At 50.0% G+C, this 19,964-nt stretch overlaps 2 protein-coding genes and 1 long non-coding RNA gene across 3 annotated transcripts; all 3 read right to left on the reverse strand.

Annotated features, from left to right (window-relative positions):
* Positions 1-223: 223 nt before the first annotated feature.
* LOC105669007 (uncharacterized) lies at positions 224-781 on the reverse strand. Its single transcript, XM_012361752.2, has one exon. It carries the CDS (start codon positions 779-781, stop codon positions 224-226), a length of 558 nt encoding a protein of 185 aa, XP_012217175.2.
* A 2,549-nt stretch (positions 782-3,330) lies between these two features.
* Positions 3,331-5,949, reverse strand: LOC137001523 (uncharacterized). Its single transcript, XM_067360550.1, has one exon. It carries the CDS (start codon positions 5,947-5,949, stop codon positions 3,331-3,333), a length of 2,619 nt encoding a protein of 872 aa, XP_067216651.1.
* Positions 5,950-13,637: 7,688 nt separating this feature from the next.
* On the reverse strand, positions 13,638-16,218 carry LOC137001358 (uncharacterized). The gene is made up of 2 exons (XR_010891399.1): positions 14,587-16,218; positions 13,638-14,445 (listed from the first exon to the last, which is right to left on the reverse strand). It is a non-coding gene; the product is annotated as an uncharacterized lncRNA (long non-coding RNA).
* Between the last annotated feature and the right edge of the window lie 3,746 nt (positions 16,219-19,964).

Below are 19,964 nucleotides of genomic sequence, written 5' to 3' on the forward strand. Positions count from 1 at the left end.
CCTCCCTCCCTCGGCTGTTACTGCCCATTATTAATTCGGAGGAGAGGTACAATCCCAGAAATTCCAGGTTGTATTCTTCCTCTCCTCCGCTGGTTGCCCTATGTGAAAGGGCTAATGAGGCCCTTTCTAGCAAGAGTCCTCCCCGGATCGTCCAGGGAGGCTCTGCTTCTATCTGCCCCCCTTAGGGGGACAGGGAGGTTATAATGGTGGTTGAGGAGGAGGATCATCCTCCTCCCCCCACCGCCTCCCCTCTTCTTTCTCTCTCCGCCTCCTCTTTCTGCAGCATTACGCTGTCGCAGAAGAAGGAGACGGCCATCCATTTTTCCTCTCCCTCCAGCATGGCCTTAACCACTGCTGGCAGGGAGAGGTCTCCGCCGACCACTGCGGTCAGGACCCGACGCTCCTCGTCCCATGCGCTACACTCTTGGAGAGTGTGTTGCGCCGAGTCCCGACCGGCCGCACAGTGGTGGCATCTCGTCGTACGCTCCCTACCAATCCTGCACAGGTAGTCACCGAAGCAACCGTGCCCGGTGAGTACCTGTGTCAGGTGGAACTCAAGTCCTCGTCCTCGCCTGTCTACCCACTCCGGTAGACAGGGCTGGATGGCGTGGGTGGTCCATCTGCCCGTCGCAGAATCCGCCATGGCCTCCTGCCACTGGGATATAGCACTGCGACGGGCACTCTTCCTGATTTTGTCCACGGCCCCTGGTCTTAGACGGGCGCTCCCGGTGCGGTTAGGGTCCCTCGTACGCCGATACACTTCAGCGTACGAGTTCGCCATGAACTCGACCGGGAGGAGGCCCGCCAGGGCCGTGGCCGCCACGAACGACGTCGTGCAGTAGGACCGAATGATCCTTGAGGCCAGCCGACGCTGTTGGCGATGCACGATCGCTTTAATGCGCCGACTGGCCAGGACTTTATCGGCTCATACCGGTGCCCCGTAGAGGGACACCGACTGCACGACGTTGGCGTACAGACGCCGAACCCTTACGTTCGGCCCACCCACGTTGGGCAGGAGACGACCTAACGCTGCCGCCATCCTGTCCGCTTTGGGGACGATTTGCACAAAGTGCTGTTCGAATCCCCAAAGCCCATCCAGGATGAGGCCCAGATATTTCATCTGGGTCCCCACCAGGACTCGGACTTCCCCCACCCACATTTGGATGGGGGGAGGACGCCCCTTGGCCCTGTCGTAAAAGAACAGGGCCTCCGTCTTCTGCGGGGCGACCTCCAGTCCCATGGTACGTATGGAGCATACGACTGCTCGGGTTGCGGTGTTGGCCGCGTCCCGAGCTTCCACCCAGCTTCTCCCCCGGGCTACCACCAGTGTGTCGTCTGCGTAACATAACAGACGACAGCCCAGGGGGAGCGCCGTACGGAGCATTCTGTCATACGCGAGGTTCCACAGAAGGGGGCCTAAAACTGACCCCTGTGGAACCCCGCAGTGCACAGGCCTTCTGCTTATCCGCTCCAGTTGGTCTTTGTACTGGAGCGTCCTGCCGCGGAAGTAGTCCCAGACTACGTCCCTTAAGTATTGGGGGAGGCCATGATGCTCCATGGCCACCCCCACCCAGTCCCAGGGGAGGGAGTTAAACGCGTTGACAATGTCCAAGGACACTGCCAACGCCACCTCTCCCTCCCCTACAATTTGGTCCGAGAGGGCCCTCAGGTGCATAATTACATCTGTGGTCGAGCGACCCTTCCGGAATCCAAATTGTTCCTCACTCAAGTCGGGACCGGTCCGCGACAGGTGCTGGACGATTCGGTCAGCAATTATTCTTTCGAACAACTTGCTGACCTCGTCCAGCAGGCAAATCGGCCTATAAGCAGAAGGCTGCTCCGCCGGCTTCCCCTCTTTGTGGATTAAGGCCAGATTGGCCATCTTCCACGCCGAGGGGAAGGAGCCCGTCCTGAGGCAGGTGTTGAACAACCTCCTCAGGCGAGCCCCTACTCCGCCAAAAACCAAGGCTCAGATTCTACCAGGGATCCCATCAGGACCGGGGGCCTTACCAGCTGCCCCCAGTCTCTTTGCTACCTCGGAGAGCTCTCTTCCCGTAATGTCCAGGTCCTCGGACCAGGGGGGAGGGTCCCTCTTCGGGGGGATGTTAACATCCCGTTCGGGGAAAAGGGTCTCCACCACCTGACCGAGAAACTCCGGATCTAGCGTCTCCGAGATGGGGGGCGCCGCCGGTCTTAGCCTGTTTAAGACTATCCGATACGGACGCCCCCATGGGTCCCTGTCGAGTTCCGCAATTAACTCGTCCCAGGCCTTGGCCTTGGCCCTGCTAATGGCTGACCGCAGCGCGTACCTTGCGGCAAGGTACACACCGCGCGCCACTGCAGTCTCATCGTCGTCCCCACCCGCCCTTCGTCGGGCCCTGAGGAGATCGCGTCTGGCCGAGTTGGCCGCTCTGCGGAGTTCCGCGATCTCCTCGCACCACCAATACGCCGCCCGACGAGGAGCGGGTCTCGATCGGGGCATGGCCGCGTCGCAAGCACGCGTGACCATGCCCACGATCGCGGCGGCCTCCTCCTCGGCTTCGACGTGGTCGGGGGTATCCGACCACGTCTCCACTAAGACCGCCGCCTCCAACCGGTCCTGGTCCAGTTTGGCCAGGACCCATCTGCGTGGGAGCTTATCGCCCCTCCTCCTGCGACGGAGCAGCACGCTCCTGGGGGTGGCTGTCAGGACCACCTCTATGACAAGGTGGTCCGACAGGGACTCGGTGTCTGTCACCCTCCAGGATTCCACCAATTGCGCAGCCCGCGGGGAGGCCCACGTCAGGTCGACTATGGACTCCCCACGGGGGTGCACACACGTGCTTCTGGACCCCCTGTTTAATAGCAGGAGGTCCAGCTCCGCCGCCCAGTCCTTCACGCTCTCACCCCTTCTTCCATTGCACCGGGAACCCCAATCCTTATGCCAGGCATTGAAGTCCCCGGCCACCAGAACTGGATGGGGGAGGCATCGGCGTATGCCCCCACCCATCTCCCACAGTAGGTGTAGGAAGTCGGGGTGAGACATGCTGGGAGGGGCGTATACTCCCACCACCCGAAAGGAACCCCACCGCGCGATGACATATCCCCTCCCCTTTTCCAATATGGATAAGGGGGGGGAGCACGGGGAGTTCCTTCTTACAATGGCAGCGGAGCCGTCAGCGGCCGCGACCCAATTGGGATTTGAGTCGGGCACGCTGTGCGGCTCCGCCACCACACCTAGCCCTGCGTCACGCCCGTCTAGGTCCTGAACGAAAAGATCTTGGGCCTGACGGGCGTGATTCAAATTTGCCTGCAAGAGTTTTGTGGACATTTCCGGGTCCACGAAACCCTTCACTCCTGCAGGCTGATCATCCTCGTGTCCTCAACTGCGGGACACTGCGAGGTTGTTGGTTCGCACTCCATTGCTTCAGGGGGGCAGGGCCCCTCTAGGGCAGGCAGATTCGCCGCTGCCTGCTCCTTCTTCTTCCCCTCATTTTGGGGTGGGGGCGCCTGAGTAGCCCCCCCCTTCTTCCTTTTGCCCCCGTTTTTCGGGGCCTTGCATGCCGGGCCCAGCATTCGGTGGGAGGCCTGGCGACCAGCCTCGTGGCACAGGGTGCAGCGCGCCGGTGCTGTGCACGTTCGCGCCTCGTGCCCCTCAGTGCCGCAGCGGTAGCAGCACTTGCTACGGTCCACACTGCCTGAGGGGCATTTGGCCTGCACGTGCCCCTTCTCCAGGCATTTGTAACACTGGAGGGGGCGCGCACTGAGCAGTTCCACCCTGTGTGTGAACCACCTTATTTTAAGGTGGCCCACTTGTGCCACCTTAGTGGCCGCCTCCAGGGGGCATTGGACCCAGGCGGTCCTTTGGCCCCTGCCCATTTCCCGGATGTCCCCTACCTTGATGTCAATGAGGGAACATCCACCCTGTTCCACCACAGCCCGGGCGATGTCGTCGGGTGTGATGGAAGGGTCCTTCCCGTTGATCCGGATCTCCCCCATTTTTTGGGGCCGGGCGATCCGGATCTCTGGCCTGTCAGCGAACAGGTCAGCCATTTTACTGGCCAACCTGTCCGCTTTTTCCCTCTTGTCTAGGCCTAAGAGCTCTATGAGCATGGCTCCTGTCTGGGCCGTATTGGGTTTTAGTGGCCCAGTGATCCCCAATTCCTTGAGGGGGATCTTTTCCTGCACGTGCCTCATTGTGGCGGCGTACTCGCCCCCCGGACAGGTCAGCATAATTGCCGCTGTGCGGGGGGCCCTCCTCTTCTTCTTTCCCCCTTTCTTCCCCGCCTCTTGAGAGGAGGGAGTGGGGGAGGGTTTGGAAGCTGTTTTGCTCCCTTCTCCTTTAGAAGGGGGGGGCTTCTTCTTCCCCTTCTTTACCACTGTGGTCCACGACTCCGCTTCTCGAGGCGCGACGGCGGTGCTGGCAGCAGTGGTGTTTTTCACCTCTCCAGGGGGAGTTGGGGGACCCGGCTTCTTGCTCGGGTCCCTCTTTTTCTCCTTTGGGGGTGGGGGAGGGCCGACGGTGGGCTGTTGCAGGGCAACGGACCGCTGCTTCGGCACCTTCTTCCCCTTCTTCCCTCCCTCCTTCCTTGAGTCCCCAGTGGGGGGAGCCACCGCCTTAACGAAGGGTGGACCCGAGCCACTAGGGGATTCGGAAGGGGTGGGGTTAGGCAAGGAGGGGGGAGGGAGCCTCATCTCAATGAGCTCCCTCATCTCCCGCATTTCCTTCCTCCATTCTTCCCTCATTTGCCCCATCCATATTTGCCCCAGAGTGGTAACAGCTTCATCACCTTGCAAGATCTTATTGCTCGTGATGGCTGGGTACTGGGGATCCTCCAGCCTCTTACTGACCCCTTGGATCGGGGGCCTATTGGCGGGGTATGCCGCCAATTCCTCTCTGGAGGGACGGGGAATATCGGGAGAGGGTATCAGGGAGGGGAAAATCCCCCCCAGTTCCTCCCCATTCTCATCCTCCTCCATCTTCTCCTCCTTCTCAGCTCTAGCCCTTGTAATAACAGGGGAGGGAGGAGGAGAGGTTCTATTCCTCTCCTCAATTTCCCTGCGGGCATTTTGGAGTTCTTCCAGGAGGCGACGATTAGCCTCCCTTAACTCCTCCACCTCCACGTTGATAGGGGAGGGGGCTCTACCAGCCCGGGGGTCGTAGTGCCCCTTTCCTGTACGGGACGCCAGCGCCTTGGCTCCCGCTTCCAGAGTGGAGGCAGCAGTGTACAGGACTTTCTGTAGACCGCCCTGCAAACCTGCTCCCTTGCTTGCCGCACACATTATAGCATGCACCTGTCCCTCTAGGGTGTTTAGGACATCCTGGACAGGTGCAGTAGCAAACTCATCCGAACATTCCTTCATCTTCCTCTCGTGCAGGCGGAACCTCCTGGTCGTTTTGTCAACGGTTTCGGTTCCGCTCGCTATTGAGAGGGCCAGGTCTATATTACAGTTTTTCTTATAAAGCTGTTTCCTCTCCCGTCGTTTTTGAGCGGTGTGTTGCCCAACTTGGTCAATCGACTTGGCTGGGCGACCCGGTCTCTTCCTGCTCGGGGGGTGTGAGCTCGGCGAGTCCGTGTCCTCGTCCTCGGAGGAGGACTGGATGATCGCCGGTCTCTTCTTCCTTGTCTGCCTCACAGAGGAGGAAGCTTTCTCCCCCTGATCGGAGTCCGATTGTGAACAGATCACAATGGCCGAGCCATCCGTCTTGTCGGACATCCTCTCCGTCTTGTCGGACATCCTCTCATCACCGTCGGAGCCTTGACCGCTCTTGGGTCCTCGTACGGTGCCCTCCTTTTCCAGGGGGGGGTTACCTCCCTCTTCCCGTCCCTCCCTGTTGTCATCACCCCCTCTTCTCACCCTTAAAGGAAGAGAGGCGGTGTCCTCCAACCCATCCGTACGCCGATGACTGGCGTCTTCCACCTGCGTCATGACGCAAGTGAGTTGCGATTGCTCGCATTCCTCCCCCATCTTCGTAAAATTGTAATGCTCCATTCTTGTTTTCAAACCCACCACCCATCACGGCTTCGCCGACCGGGCATGCCCAGTTACCCCCGAGTTCCCCCGGGGAGTCGGCATATGGCTCTGGCACCGGGAAAATACATCCGGTGCACGGGCCTCCAGCCCCCTACACACCCCTGGTTTAACCCAGGAGTTTTCAGGGGTCCCACATCTCCGACCTGTGGGCACTAACCTTTTTTTTTTTTTTTTTTTTTTTGTTTACGGAGATGAGAAAAATCTTCTAAAAGACACCCTGGAGCCCGTACCCCAGGGTAGTGCTGGATTCGACCGAGACTCACATCCGAAATGTTCCCCGCAAGAACCATAGGACCACAAATCCACATCCAAACCAGAATCCAGCATCCATGCGGGAAGGATAAAAGCCGAGATTCGGGATGGAATCGGACACCATGACCATGGCTTCCGGATCTCGGATGATCATCTCGACCGCCTACCAGCTAAAAAACTCACCTCTCGCCCCTCTCTAGCCACGAATAGAAAGGAAGTGGGATTACTTCAAGAGCATGACTCCACTTCCTCCCTGACCTTGCCCTCAGGCCCTTACTTATTTTTTAAACGGGACCTCTATAAGAATAACTAACTAAATATATAGTATATAACTAACTAAAGCTAACTAGATATAATAATACTGACAATTCAAACTCATATTTACATTTCTTACATAAAATATATATATCCTAAAAGTCGTATTAGTCTGATGCCTCAGGATCAAGAAAGCCAACCGCCTGACTCCGATCCAGGGCCTGTCTTTCACGCTCAGCTATTTCTTTCTTTCGCATAATTATTCCGCAGAATCTGGAAAACGCTCTCCATTTCCCATCATCTTCCAAGATGGAAGCAACCACAGAGGGTAAGTCTAACCGATCGCCGATCAAGGCTATTAACGCCTCCCTTTCCACATTCCAGGCCTGACAAAATTCCAGCGTATGCTGGGCAGTATCAACCTCCTGGAGACAGTGGGAGCACAAGGGTGAAGGTGCTCTATTTATCTTATACAGGAAACTGTTCAAACATCCATGATCGGTAAGGATTTGTGCCATATGGAACGTAATCCATCCAAATTTCCTATTTACCCATTCCGTTAGAATTGGACAAACCGCTTTTCGAACCCTGAAACCCGGCTGGTTATCACCCATTGCCTCCAGTTCCCCAGTCCAGGCCTGAAGTGCGTCGAGTTTAGCCCTCGAACTAAAAATCTCCCTAGATCTAGGGGAAAATTCTTCCCCTTGTGATTTGGCTATTCTAAGTCGCTCAAACATAATCGCCAGTCTCCTCGCTGAGTATTCGATTGGCAGTGTACCGGACAGAACCATCGAGGCCGTGTAGGAGACCGTGCGATAGGTGCAACAAACCCTCTGTGTTATTTTCCTCATAACTCTTTCCATTAATAACCTAGCCTCTTTATTCTGGTTAAACGATTCATACCAGACAGGCGCCCCATACAGAATAACCGAGAGCACCATATTGAGGTACAACTTCCTTTTCCTCTCGCTCGGTCCACCACAGTTAGGCATGATTCTTCCAAGAGTACCAATAACCTTTCCCACCTTAACAAACACCTGTTTAAAGTGAAAGGAGAAATTCCAATCACCATCCAAGAATATCCCCAAATACTTCATGTTACCCGAAATCCTTATGTCCCTGTCTTTTATAAAAATACTCTTGGAAGAGCCACCCCTGAGTACAGTGGCCGGAAAAACCATAGCCTCCGTTTTATGTGGTGATATTTCCAAATTCATACTCTCTATAGACCTGACAACTATGTTGGCGGAAAACATAGTCTTCTCTCGAACCACGTCATAATCTTCTCCCGACACTAACAAAATAGTATCATCCGCATAACAAATTACCCAGCAGTTCTCAGGCAGAGATAAATTCAGTACTGCGTTGTAACCAATATTCCACAGAGTCGGTCCCAGGACCGAACCCTGTGGAACACCACATGACATCTTCGAAATACAGGTGCCACCATTCGCGTCGATATATGTTAGGCTTCTATCCGACAAATAACTGGATATTATCCTTCTCAAATACCCCGGAAATTCCATGGAGGTCATGGCGTCCCGGATAACCCGCCAAGGTATAGAATTAAAGGCGTTCTTAATATCGAAGCTGACTCCAATAACCAGCCTTCCCGCATTTAATTCTCCAGAAACTATTTCGCGTAATCTAATCGCATCAATAGTAGACTTCCCCTTACGAAAACCAAATTGATTATCAGACATACAACCGGTTGATAACAGGTGTTCGTGTATTCTATTAACAAGAATTCTCTCAAAGAGTTTAGATGATTCATCTAAGAGACAAATAGGTCTATACGTACCAGGATCCAACATTGGACCATCCTTTTTCTTAAGCAAGACCAATCTAGCTTTTTTCCAAGCTTTAGGGAATTTCCCCTCCCTAAGACATGTATTAAAACAAGAAGTCCATACCTCCATGAAATCTCCGGCGCATCCCGAGATTATACCCCCCAAAATCCCATCCGGTCCCGGTGCCTTCTTGCACCCTCGTAATTTCTTAATCGCATCCTTTATCTCTACCTCTCTAACATTAATATCATTATTCCAAACCGGAAGGAATTCGACCTGTTCTTCAATATCGTCTCCCCCATCCGGAAACAAAGCGCGAACAATTGTAATAACATTCTCAGGTGGAAGCGATTCACTAACCGTATGCGACGCAGGTCTAAGCTTTTTAAATACTAGTTTATAGGGAAGACCCCATGGATCCTCGTTCAGATCTCTAAGGAGTTCATCCCACGCCTTAGCTTTAGCCCTTTTTATGCCAATTCTATAGTTCCATAGGGTGGTACGATATTCCCTATATCTAACTAGAGAATCTCCATTCGCTTTTTTCCTAGATCTAGAAAGAACCCTCCTTGCCCCGACTACAGCCCTCCTAAGGGCATCGAGTTCGCTACTCCACCAATATGCAGAGTTGCGAAAACGTCCACTATTCCTAGGCATGCTCAAGTCACTAATTTCATGAAGTGCTTTATTCACCCATTCAACGATGCGCTCAGATGTAACCAGGGTCAACTCGTTATAGTCCCAGGCTTTCCCCACCGCTGCCATTTTTAAAGATTCTACATCCAATTTCTTAAAATTCCACTTAGGAAAACTGCAGCCAACGGCTAGTGACTTTTCTCTAGCTAGCTTTGACTTTATCTCTATACTAATTAGTCTATGGTCCGAGAGAGTAACCGTATCCTTTTCAACCATGCATTTCAATATTAAATTTCTTGCTTTAGAATTACAAATAACTAAATCAATAACCGATTCCCCGCGATACCGAACACAAGTCGTTGCAAAGGTATCGTTAACAACAATTAGATTTAAACTGTCCAGCCAGTCATTCAAAAGAACACCCTTCTTATTTTTACCTCTCTTATCCCACTTATTATGGCGTGCATTAAAATCCCCCATCAGCAAAAGTGGGGAATTTTTGTACTTCAAAATAACTAGCTGAACATTCTCCAAAAATTCATTATACATAGGTAACGGTGTGTTGGGTGATATATAACAGCTGACAAGAACAATATTATTCCATCTGACAGCGCAAAACCCGCGACCTGTCTCCAAACGCATCATCGGAGAAAATCTATTTTCTTTCCTACGCCACCAGATGGCGGCCTTAGGAGGTACGGAATCATCCTTCACCCACCTGTCATCTTCGGGCACAGAATTCGGCTCACTCACAACAGCGAGTCCAGCATTCCTTTCTTCCAGCAAGTGACCCAGATTATCTTGTGCCTGTCGTGATAAATTGACATTACACTGTAATATTAACATTACGGAACAAATTCACCGCAATCCATCGTCTCCACAGGAGACTTCGACGAGCTCCGAGGCCTCCGAACCTCAGAATCCTTACTAGTAGAGGGAAGGTGAGTAAAATTTCCAGCATTATCTTTATTTACAGAACTTAAAGTGTCAATTCTTTTAGGAGGCACTGGTTTACACACTGCGCTACCAACCATATGGTCCGCATTAAGGCCTCTTTCCAAACACACAGGACACACAATTTTGTTTTTACAAACCTGCGCTTTGTGGTCTACCTGGCCGCATTTGTAGCAGTCAAATCTTCTCACCACAACGCTGGGACATCTCTGTATCGTATGGCCAACAGCAAGGCACCGGAAGCATTGCATAGGCCTTGATTTCAAGGCCTCAACTCCAATAGTTGACCAACCAATGGATATCTTTCCTTTTTCCAGAACTCTGACAGCAGCCGCGATCGGACACTGAAGAAAAATTACTCCAAGGCCCCCACGCATATGTCGGAGAGCACTACAGGTAATGTTAACAACATCGCACGAGCCTATCTTCGATATAGCCTCCTTAACCTCACCTATTGTGACAGAGTCATCGATACCTGACAGCCGGAGCTGCGACCTTTTGACAGGCCTACGTAAACTAACGCCTCTCACATTGAAAAATAATTCCCTTAACTTTTTATATAATAAGTCTGCTTTCAGGTCCGCATCTGCTCCCGGTATCTCGATGAGAACACCTCCGTTCGCAGATCGCTTAATTCTTGTACCTGCAATGTTCATTTCTGCCAGAGAAATCTTTTCTCGCGCTCGGCTCAATACATCCGAATAAGTAAGTTCGCACTCATCCAGCAGTATGGATACGGCAGCCGTATCAGGAATTTTCTTCTTAAGGTTAGATAATAGTTCTATATTTAAATTACCACTCTTACGATTCTTTCTTATTTTTTCAGATTTAGATCCCGTATCATCCGCAGAAGGCAGACTTTTAAGAGGAGTTGAACCCCTTCCAGAAACTCTATCCGCACCTCTCCTATTCCTACGTACCGTCGTCCACGCGTTTTCATTCTGTTCCGTCAGAGTTTGTATAAATTCATTTTCACTAAAGTCAATAACCTTGTTAAGAAAGTCAATCGATTCTGAGTCTTCACCGCAAATATTATTCGTGGTTTCATTTAACTTCCTTCTTTTATTATTTTTAACTTCATTATTAACTTCGTTGTCTTGTGAGGATAGAGTATCCTCACTACGTTCCGAATTTAATGTTTTTGTGACTTTATTTTTATTTTTATTTTTCTTTTTCTTAATGTTCTTTTTACCACTCGGGTCATTAGAAACCTGGCGGTCCGTAGGTTTTAGAAAGGTGCCTTCCTTCCAAGAAACCTTATCGCTATTACTGACCTTATTAATTCTTTTATTTTTTTGCAGCGAAGACGAAGCAGGACGATCCCCCAAGGCGACAGCAGATTCCCGGACAGCTGATCCAAAGAACGCCTCCTTCATCTGCCTCATCTCATAGATCATCCGGTTCATCCCATCTCCCAATCTGTCCAGGGTATTAATGATGGCGAGATCCAGACCCACTCTGCTCTGAAAATCACCAGTCACTCCACCCCCACACTCATCAGGTAACTTTACACTAATTGGAGTTTCACCAAGAGTTTTTTTATTTCTTAAGTCTCTATGCCCACCAGGAGAAGCAGAAGCCGACACCAACTGATCCACGTTCCTCACACCAGCATCATCAAGCATTACAGGTGAATCCCTTCCATCATTATCATACTCAGCCTTAATGCGCTCCCTCCTTTTAACTTCCTGAAGTTCTACTTCTAAGGAGTCAGCCTTGCATTTATTTTCTAGTGAAGTTTTCTCCAACTCATAAAATCGTGACTTCCAGTACTCTGGATCTTCCTTTGACGACGCCTTTATTGATAACAAGGTACTGGCTCTTCGTATAACCTCCAGATAAACCTTCATTTGACCACTAAAAGATCCTTTAATATTGGTGGATTTTCTTCTAATATTCTCAATTTCGTTTACCATATCCTTTATTTTATAGTTAATATTTGCCGCATGATCCAGTTCCAGACCGGCCATTTCTTCATCAACCTTTTTCTTACTATTCACCGAGAATCGAGAGCCATATCTCTCTTCCTCATTTTCTTCACTCGGAGGTGAACCCTTCTTTTTTCTCTTCCTTCCACCTGTGTGTTGCACCTTACTAAAGTTAGTCTTTGTTTTAGATGTATTGGAATCACAGGAAATAATTTCCTCAGAATCCGAATAATCAGCCGTACAAAACATGGTAGTAGATAGAGGAGGACTCGCAGAAGCACGAGACATCTCAACCTCATCGGCCACCGGAATACGCACACCCCTCACGGAGCCCGGACTAGAGTTTCTTCTAGGCAATATCGTAATGGCAGTGTCTAGCCTTTCGATGCTAGCGATAGCCACTCGGTTCTCCACGCTCGCCGCAGACGTGGAGGCCAGCCCTTCGCATGATGCCGACCCGTGGGGGACAGGGACAATACCCCCCACGTGCCGTTTCTCGGTATCCGACGCCGAGACGTTTATATCCATTTCCTTACTCATTTCCATTTTGTATGCTTGGTTTTATTAACAAGAGTATCCTTCTCTTGGTGAGACCTTGATAATATTAAATTAAATTAAATACTGCAGTCGAAAGTCGTCTCACTCTATTTGTCTTAATAGAATCGCAAAGCAGTATATACAATCACTTTCATTTATAAAGCAGTATCACTTTTCATTAAGAAAACGAAGTTATCCAGTCTATACCACACACACACACACACACATACACACGTGCCAACATGTGCACACGGGATCAGATTTCTGCCACGTCCACGCCGTTGATCCTGGGTAACGCCAAGAGCAGAATTGACCCTTATAACCGTAAGGAAAGTTTGGAGTTTTAAAATACCGCGGAGCTGATAACCACAGAATTCTTATTCTTGCAATTCGGTCTGGTTCAAAATTGAATATCTCGGCACGTAATACAGCTAGCAGGATTTTTTAAAAACCATTTTAAAAGTTTGGATGTCTAGTATTCGAAAATTCATAACGCAATAATGTGTGATAACTTTCTCCAAAATGGCGGATGACAAAGCAAAAGCATGCGAAATTGAAAAATAATGGTTCGAGTTTGCGACGGTGCACGGTATAAACAAAAAATTGTAGCTTATTGGGATCAAAAGCGTACGAAAGTACAGAGTCTCCTCTTTAAAATGCTTTTTTATGCATCTCGATACGATGATTTTTCGCTGAGAGATTCGCATTTGAAGTAAGAATCTGCCTTTTTCTTCAAATGCGAATCTCTCGGCGAAAAATCATCGTATCGAGATGCATAAAAAAGCATTTTAAAGAGGAGACTCTGTACTTTCGTACGCTTTTGATCCCAATAAGCTACAATTTTTTGTTTATACCGTGCATCGTCGCAAACTCGAACCATTATTTTTCAATTTTGCATGCTCGCGCTTTGTCATCCGCCATTTTCAATAAATTTATTTTGCAACATTGAAATAAATTGATTCTTAAAGTAGAGATTTTTAGCTTCATTTCCATATTTTATAGAACTTTCTATCTTTATTATTTACGAAGTTATCGTCAGTTGAAATTTGATGAATTTTTCCCACATTTTCAGTGTACCGCTTTTTTTTCGGGTGAGTGTAGTAAACAACTTAAGCTAAATTGATTCATCTAATTATGACTAAATAACGCTTATCCGTTTACTTAATATATTCCTAATTAATTATTTATTACTATTTCAGAATTCACCATTTTAAGTAATGATTAACCAATATAAAAAACATTCATTTTCATCAAAAACAAGAAGAACATCATCCTAATCTCATTCTGATTCAACTTTTCCATATATAGTAAGTATAGATTAAGTATAGATAAAACTAATCTAAACCATCCACACTAATCTTATTAACGCGTATTTCTTATATTTAAATATAGTCTAATTATTTATGTATTCCTATTTTAAGAGTTCATTATATTAAGGTAATGTATAATCACATATAACTAAATACTATCTCTCACGCGTACATTTATCATTCATCCAGAATAAAATTCATTACACATAGAATCATAGTATCATAGTCTCATTTCTGGTTGACGTGTCTACATGATATCCGAAATCCATATCACTATCAATCACTGTCATGATTTCCTCCAATAACAATCAATAATACTTCCAATTCAAATACCACACTTAATACAATTAGTGTGAAAGAACTTCCTGACAAATCCAATAATTAGTTATTTCAGATCTAACTTCAAAATTCAGAATTTAAATCAGTATATTGCTCATATCTGATCTAGTATATTGATTTTGTTCCTTATCAATTATTCAATCCTTATATATATTCTTCTTATAATATAGAATTTAATTAAAAATTTAATTAAAAATGTCTAAAACTATCAAAGTCATAACAGTTCTTAATTCACCTTATATAACAAATCAGCACATTAACAAGAACATTTATCATACTATATATATGTGTCACACAGACACTACGCATATATTCCAACGATGATCAAATCCAGTATCTCATACAACAAGCAATCCATATGGTACCATTTGTCATCAATTAATCCTTACGAGTACAGTCTCAACACCATATAATTATATAACAGCCAATCTGCAAAATATAATAATCAGTATCTGCATACAAAACATAAACAATAGTGTTCAAAGTCATCAAATCAATTAAATGATAAATAATCCATTCATTGCCTCATACGAGGAACATTAACAATCGTCTAATATATATACACCTTACATGTGTCAAACTCATATAACCATATGCAACTTTTAATACTGCACATAGATATTCCAAGCAGGATTTACAACTGCACCACTCAACTCATTCATTTCGACTCACTGAGAAAAAGTAGAGTCTAACTTAATTAAACTCCAGATAATCAGATCTCGCCACAAAAATAATGCACTCATAGCTGTCAATAAATCAATATGTCATAAAATGCAGCTGCATAGATAGGCAACTCCAGTGACCGTTGCACTAAAAGTCACTAGACTATGCAGTAATATACTGATAATAGAAAGATATCAAAAATAATAATCAAACTTTATCAGATGCACCTTAGATGTACATAACCTCACATCTATATATATATAACATTAAATCTAAAAGTAATAAGTCTACAAACAGCTCATATATCAAAATCATTAACAGATCAATAATCATTCATAGTAGTAATAGTGATAATCTAACTTGAATAATCATTGTCAATAAAGATTCATTTAAAGATAACAAACAATTTATAAATCACTCATGGATATAAGTATGATGCAAAATAACATCTCCAGTTCTTTTATCACTGACAGAAGCCAATTCACTTCCAAGAGCTCACTCCAATTGTTAATTAATTTAACTTTAATATGTATAACAAGCAGCTGGCATGAAAGGGTTAAGCACAGTACACCATACTTTACCTCCCAAAGACAACCAAAGTTCACCAACTCACTAGATGGGCGTCTATGGCGTCCCATGAACCTTCATATACATCCTTTTCCTATTAATTCTCGGTAGATATTTAATAATAACTATATCCAATTTACATTCCATCTGCCTAAACTCGGGCGTATATGCGCATGCGCTGGAGTTATCCTTGTGCAGTCTATTATCGCATTATATGTCAATTAATGCACATATATGCAACAAAAAGGACATGAAACCAGACACAATTAACTCTAATAAATTATTATTATAAAAGAAAACCGTCATAAAGAGAATAATAGTCATTGAGTTCATAAGGCACAAGGTCTCATAACCTCACTTTGCCTAGCAAGATATCCGTAATAAGATAGTCAATCAAAAAACAGTAATAAATCATAAAATTTCACCAAAACTGATAATAAGCAATACTTTAAGCACTAGTATTACTATTTTCCCGTTCTTAGGAGCCTCAGACAATCCAAAAGAAGCCACACAAGACAGAGCTGCACAGAACACATCCTTCCCGCTCGGCGGCCACGAGAGACTTTTTTTTTTTTTTTTTTTTTTTTTTTTTTTTTGTTGTTCTGGGAGGGGCAAGCCCCTCCCCGGGGGTGGGGAATCTTCCAAAGACACCCTCTGGCGTGCAATGGGAATATCCCTGCCAGAGGGTAGTGTTGGATTCGTCCGGAGGAGTGGTCTGCTACACCACCAGTTCCTCCGGACGCCTACCAACTAAACCCCACCCCCGTTGATTTGCCGTCAGCGGCCGTTATGGGGGGGAGGCTGGGAACCGCAAACGCATACATCCAGCCATCCCCCCCCGGCATGCCGGTTTACCGGCTACTCAGTATTTGTGGGGAGAACTAAGTTCTCCCCCCACCCTCTAACGCATCACCGGGTCGGAGGCATAAGCCCCCTCTATCCACCAAATATGGGCGGGACGAAGCGAACATAGCCATGTTAGTGGGTGTCGCTAGACGACCCGCCCATAGAGGATCTACTCCCTCCCTTTTTGCTCCTTGGCCCCGGTTTACCCGGTGGTAACAGCCTCGGAGCATCAAGGGCACGAACCTTGGGGGGTTTTCGGAGGGGAGGGCTCACCTCATCCCCCTTACCCCCCCTTGGTCGCTTCTCTGCCGGGGTACGGGAGGGCCCAACGGACCCATCCGACCCCTCCGACCTCAGGACTCTCCTAGAGCTGTTCCCGCTGGGATCATGCTCGGGAGATCTCCTCACCACAGTTTCCCCTTCTCCAGAGGAGGCGGGGCCCAAGCCAGCAGGCGTGGTCACCCCACCCCCAGAAGGGGGAATCAAATTGCTCCTTTTTAAAGGAACTCTAGGCGCAGGGGGGATCGGAGGACATTTCTCCGACCCCGTCCTGTGATCCGCCTTCTTTCCTGCTGTGGCACAAAGGGGGCAGTGGGCCGGACGTCCACAAGTTGCCCCCTTGTGCCCCTCCTCCCCGCACTGGAAACAGCGGGGGGTCTTGACCAATTTGGCCGGGCATCCCCGCTGTGTGTGTCCACGTGCGAGGCAGCGGAAGCAGCGGGTCGGTCTGTTCGCCAACAGCTCCGCCCGTGCGGAGAACCACAGTCCAACTGTGATCCTCCCTGCTTCCGCCACCTTTACAGCAGCCCTAGCCGGGCACTGCACCCACACCATGCGCAGCCTGCGTATTGCAGGGCGCAATGGACCCACTCGAATCTCCGATTCAGAGCATCCACCACTGGCAGCAACCGCCTGGCGGATCTCCTCCTCGGAGACCGATTCCTCGACCCCCTTTAACCGGAGGTCGAGACGCTTAGTGGGTCGAGTGACCCTAATGCCCTCAAATTTATCTTTGAGGGCCATTTGGAGGACGGTGGTCAGGCGATCCGCCTTAGCCTCCGCCTCCGGACCGCCTCCTGGTATTTCCAGGAGGAGGCCCCCTCCACCAAAAACTCCCTTGGCATTGATAACGTCAATGCCGAGTTCATTGACGTTTATCTCCCGCCTCGCGGCGGTCAATGCCTCGGACAAATTATCCTGTCCAACTAGCATCACCGCCGCCGAGCGCGGGAGACGCCTACGCATTGCCCCAACTGGGTTCGCCTTAGGCGCCGCCCCTTTAGGGGCTGTCCTCGGTGTGGCCAGGCCCCGCCGTGTCTGGGTTACTGGAGTGGGGGGATTAGGTCCCACCCCATCCCTGACAGCCTTCTTTTTATTGCGCCGGCCTACAACGACGGCCCATGTCTCAGGGCCATCCGCCGGCGTGACACCTCCAGAAGGGGGAGGACATACAGGATCGGCGGGGGACCCCGGTGTGGGTTGTGAAATTCTTCCATCTACCCGAGGGGCCGCCGCAACGGTCCTCCTTTTCCTCTTCTTCCTCCCCCCACTACCCCGAGCAACTCCCCCAACGGAGGGCGCCCGGGGGCGGAAAGAGGAAGGGGCCGGAGAAGGGGGAGGCATCGCCACCCTCTCCTCCAGGCCCTTTAGTCTATCGCCAAACCCGGCAAGCGTTCTGGCGATCACCGTCAGAGTCGCAGATAGACCCCCTGACAAGGGGTGAGGGGCTCTCCCCTCGCCCTCTTCCACATTCATGCCAGCCTCCCCAGCATTATCTAAGCCGGGAGGGGCACTGTCATCCCCAGGGGAGGCTGGTCTCTCCCCAGCCAATAAATTGGCCCGAACCGCCTCCAACTTCCTAACTCGACGCTGGAGGCGGCCATTCTCTGCCTTGAGGGACTCCACCGCCCCCTCCAGCGTCTTGATCTGTGTCTTCATATATCCGGGGTCTCCGCCCTCAGAGGCCCGCCCGGCCAATGTCCGGACTACCTCCCTGAGGACGTAGACCCCGAACTTGAGCTTCCCATTAAGCTCCCCCTTCAGGTTGCCCGCCCTCTGGCGGACAGCCTCGATCGAGAGGAGCTCCCGATCGATGTCTTTCTGCATCTCATCGGTTGAGCCCCTCTCGATCTTTCTGATGACTTCTTCCGCCTTCCTTTTCTGGAGACCAGTAAAGTTGGGCGGAACTATTTCCGCAGTGGGATTTCCCCTCGCGGAACCCCCTGCACCCGCCCGAGTAGCAGCGCCCTCAGACGCGCTACCGGCCGTGGAGGTGCCCGCATTCACCTCCGATCCCCCGTCGGAATCAGAGTCCGACACAATCAGGGGAGGCGCGGGTTTGAACGGACCAGTTCCGTCCTTCCGCGGCCTCCCCTGTCCCCTACGCAGGGATCGGAATCGCTCATCGCCAAGCGTCCTAAGAATAGGGCGCGGCGAGCCGGGATCAATTTCGGGGGAGGGGCTGCGGGCCCCCAAATTAATGGAATCCCCCAACCCCTCCTCCAACACCTCCCGGAGAGGACCCTCCGCAATAGGGGAGGAAGAACTCCCCCCTCCCAGCTCCATTCCTTCTCCCGGGGAGACGGAAACCATGGACCCGGGTGAATCACCCGCTCCGCCCCTCAACGGTAGGGGAGTGTAAAGCTCCCTCCCCTCGGTGGAGGGAGCGCACGAGTCTCTGAAACTCGATACGAATCCCCCCACCCACGGCCTGTTGACCCTCTCCAGGTCCTCCATCGCGAACGCCTGGTCCTGCCCGTTTTCACCCGGGCCCCCGCAAAGCTCGAAGACCGCCAACATTGCCCGGCAAGATTCCAGGTAAATGGGGTCCTCAGGCCCGTACAACCTGGTCCACGCGTAGAGCGAGCTCGCCTCATCGACGATCCCCATCCCCGGCACGTCGTACTGGTAGGAATCGTCCCACCTCGCGTCATTCTGGAGGATCCGCATAGCAGTAGCGCTGCGCTCCCTGCTATCCTCACCTCCCCCGCCAATTTGTTTCTCGAGAAACACAGTCATCCAGCTACTGGCCCACATATAGTCGACCAGGGGGATACGTCCCACCTGTTGACTATGGGTCAGCACTGCGTCCGCCAAAACGGTGCTCATCCCACCGATAATAGATTCTGCTACGAGACTCGGGGACAATCTCGCAGCAGGCCCATCGCTAGATAACGACGCGGCAGGGGCAGGGACTACACCCCCCTCCGCGCCGGCAACTGGGCTTCCGAGACCCTGTTGCAGTACGTTTGCATCTCTTTCTGTCATGGCAGTATCATCAAATGTAATTTGTTAACAGAGTTTTCTTCTCCGGGTTTTTTATCGTGGTTTTCCTTCCACTAGGACGGTTGTCTACCACAACTGACGAGCCCGTCCTGCCCGGATCTTTTTATAGAGGTTGAATCACCCTCGCGGCCCGTGCAAGCACAATGCTTGCACCGGCCCCCGGCCCCAAACTTGGGGTTACGGTATGAAACGCCACGCCCCCCTCGTGCAATGGGGGGCCAACCGTTATGCCGGAGCACCGGCGTGCTAACGAGGCTGGTCAGGCCCCGGGTTTATTATCGTGGGTTTCCTTCCACTAGGACGGTAGCCATCAGAGCTAACGAGCCCGTCCCGCCCGGGTTTATGTTCGGAGTGTCCTTCTCCTAGATGTGCTCTTAGCCCCAAGAGCCTCCATCCCATCCATGCAGGAGAGACATCTCCTACATGAATAAGGAGATCTGCGGCTTTGGGGAGCCCTGGCACCACGTCAAGGTGGCACATCGTCGCCAGGGGCCACGAGAGACTCTCCCTGTGGGCACTAACCTAACCTAACCTTTTTTTTTTTTTTTTTTTTCAGAGATGAGAAAATCTTCTAAAAGACACCCTGG

This window comes from Linepithema humile, chromosome 8 (assembly GCF_040581485.1).
Source record: "Linepithema humile isolate Giens D197 chromosome 8, Lhum_UNIL_v1.0, whole genome shotgun sequence".
Classification (NCBI taxonomy): Eukaryota; Metazoa; Arthropoda; class Insecta; order Hymenoptera; family Formicidae; genus Linepithema; species Linepithema humile.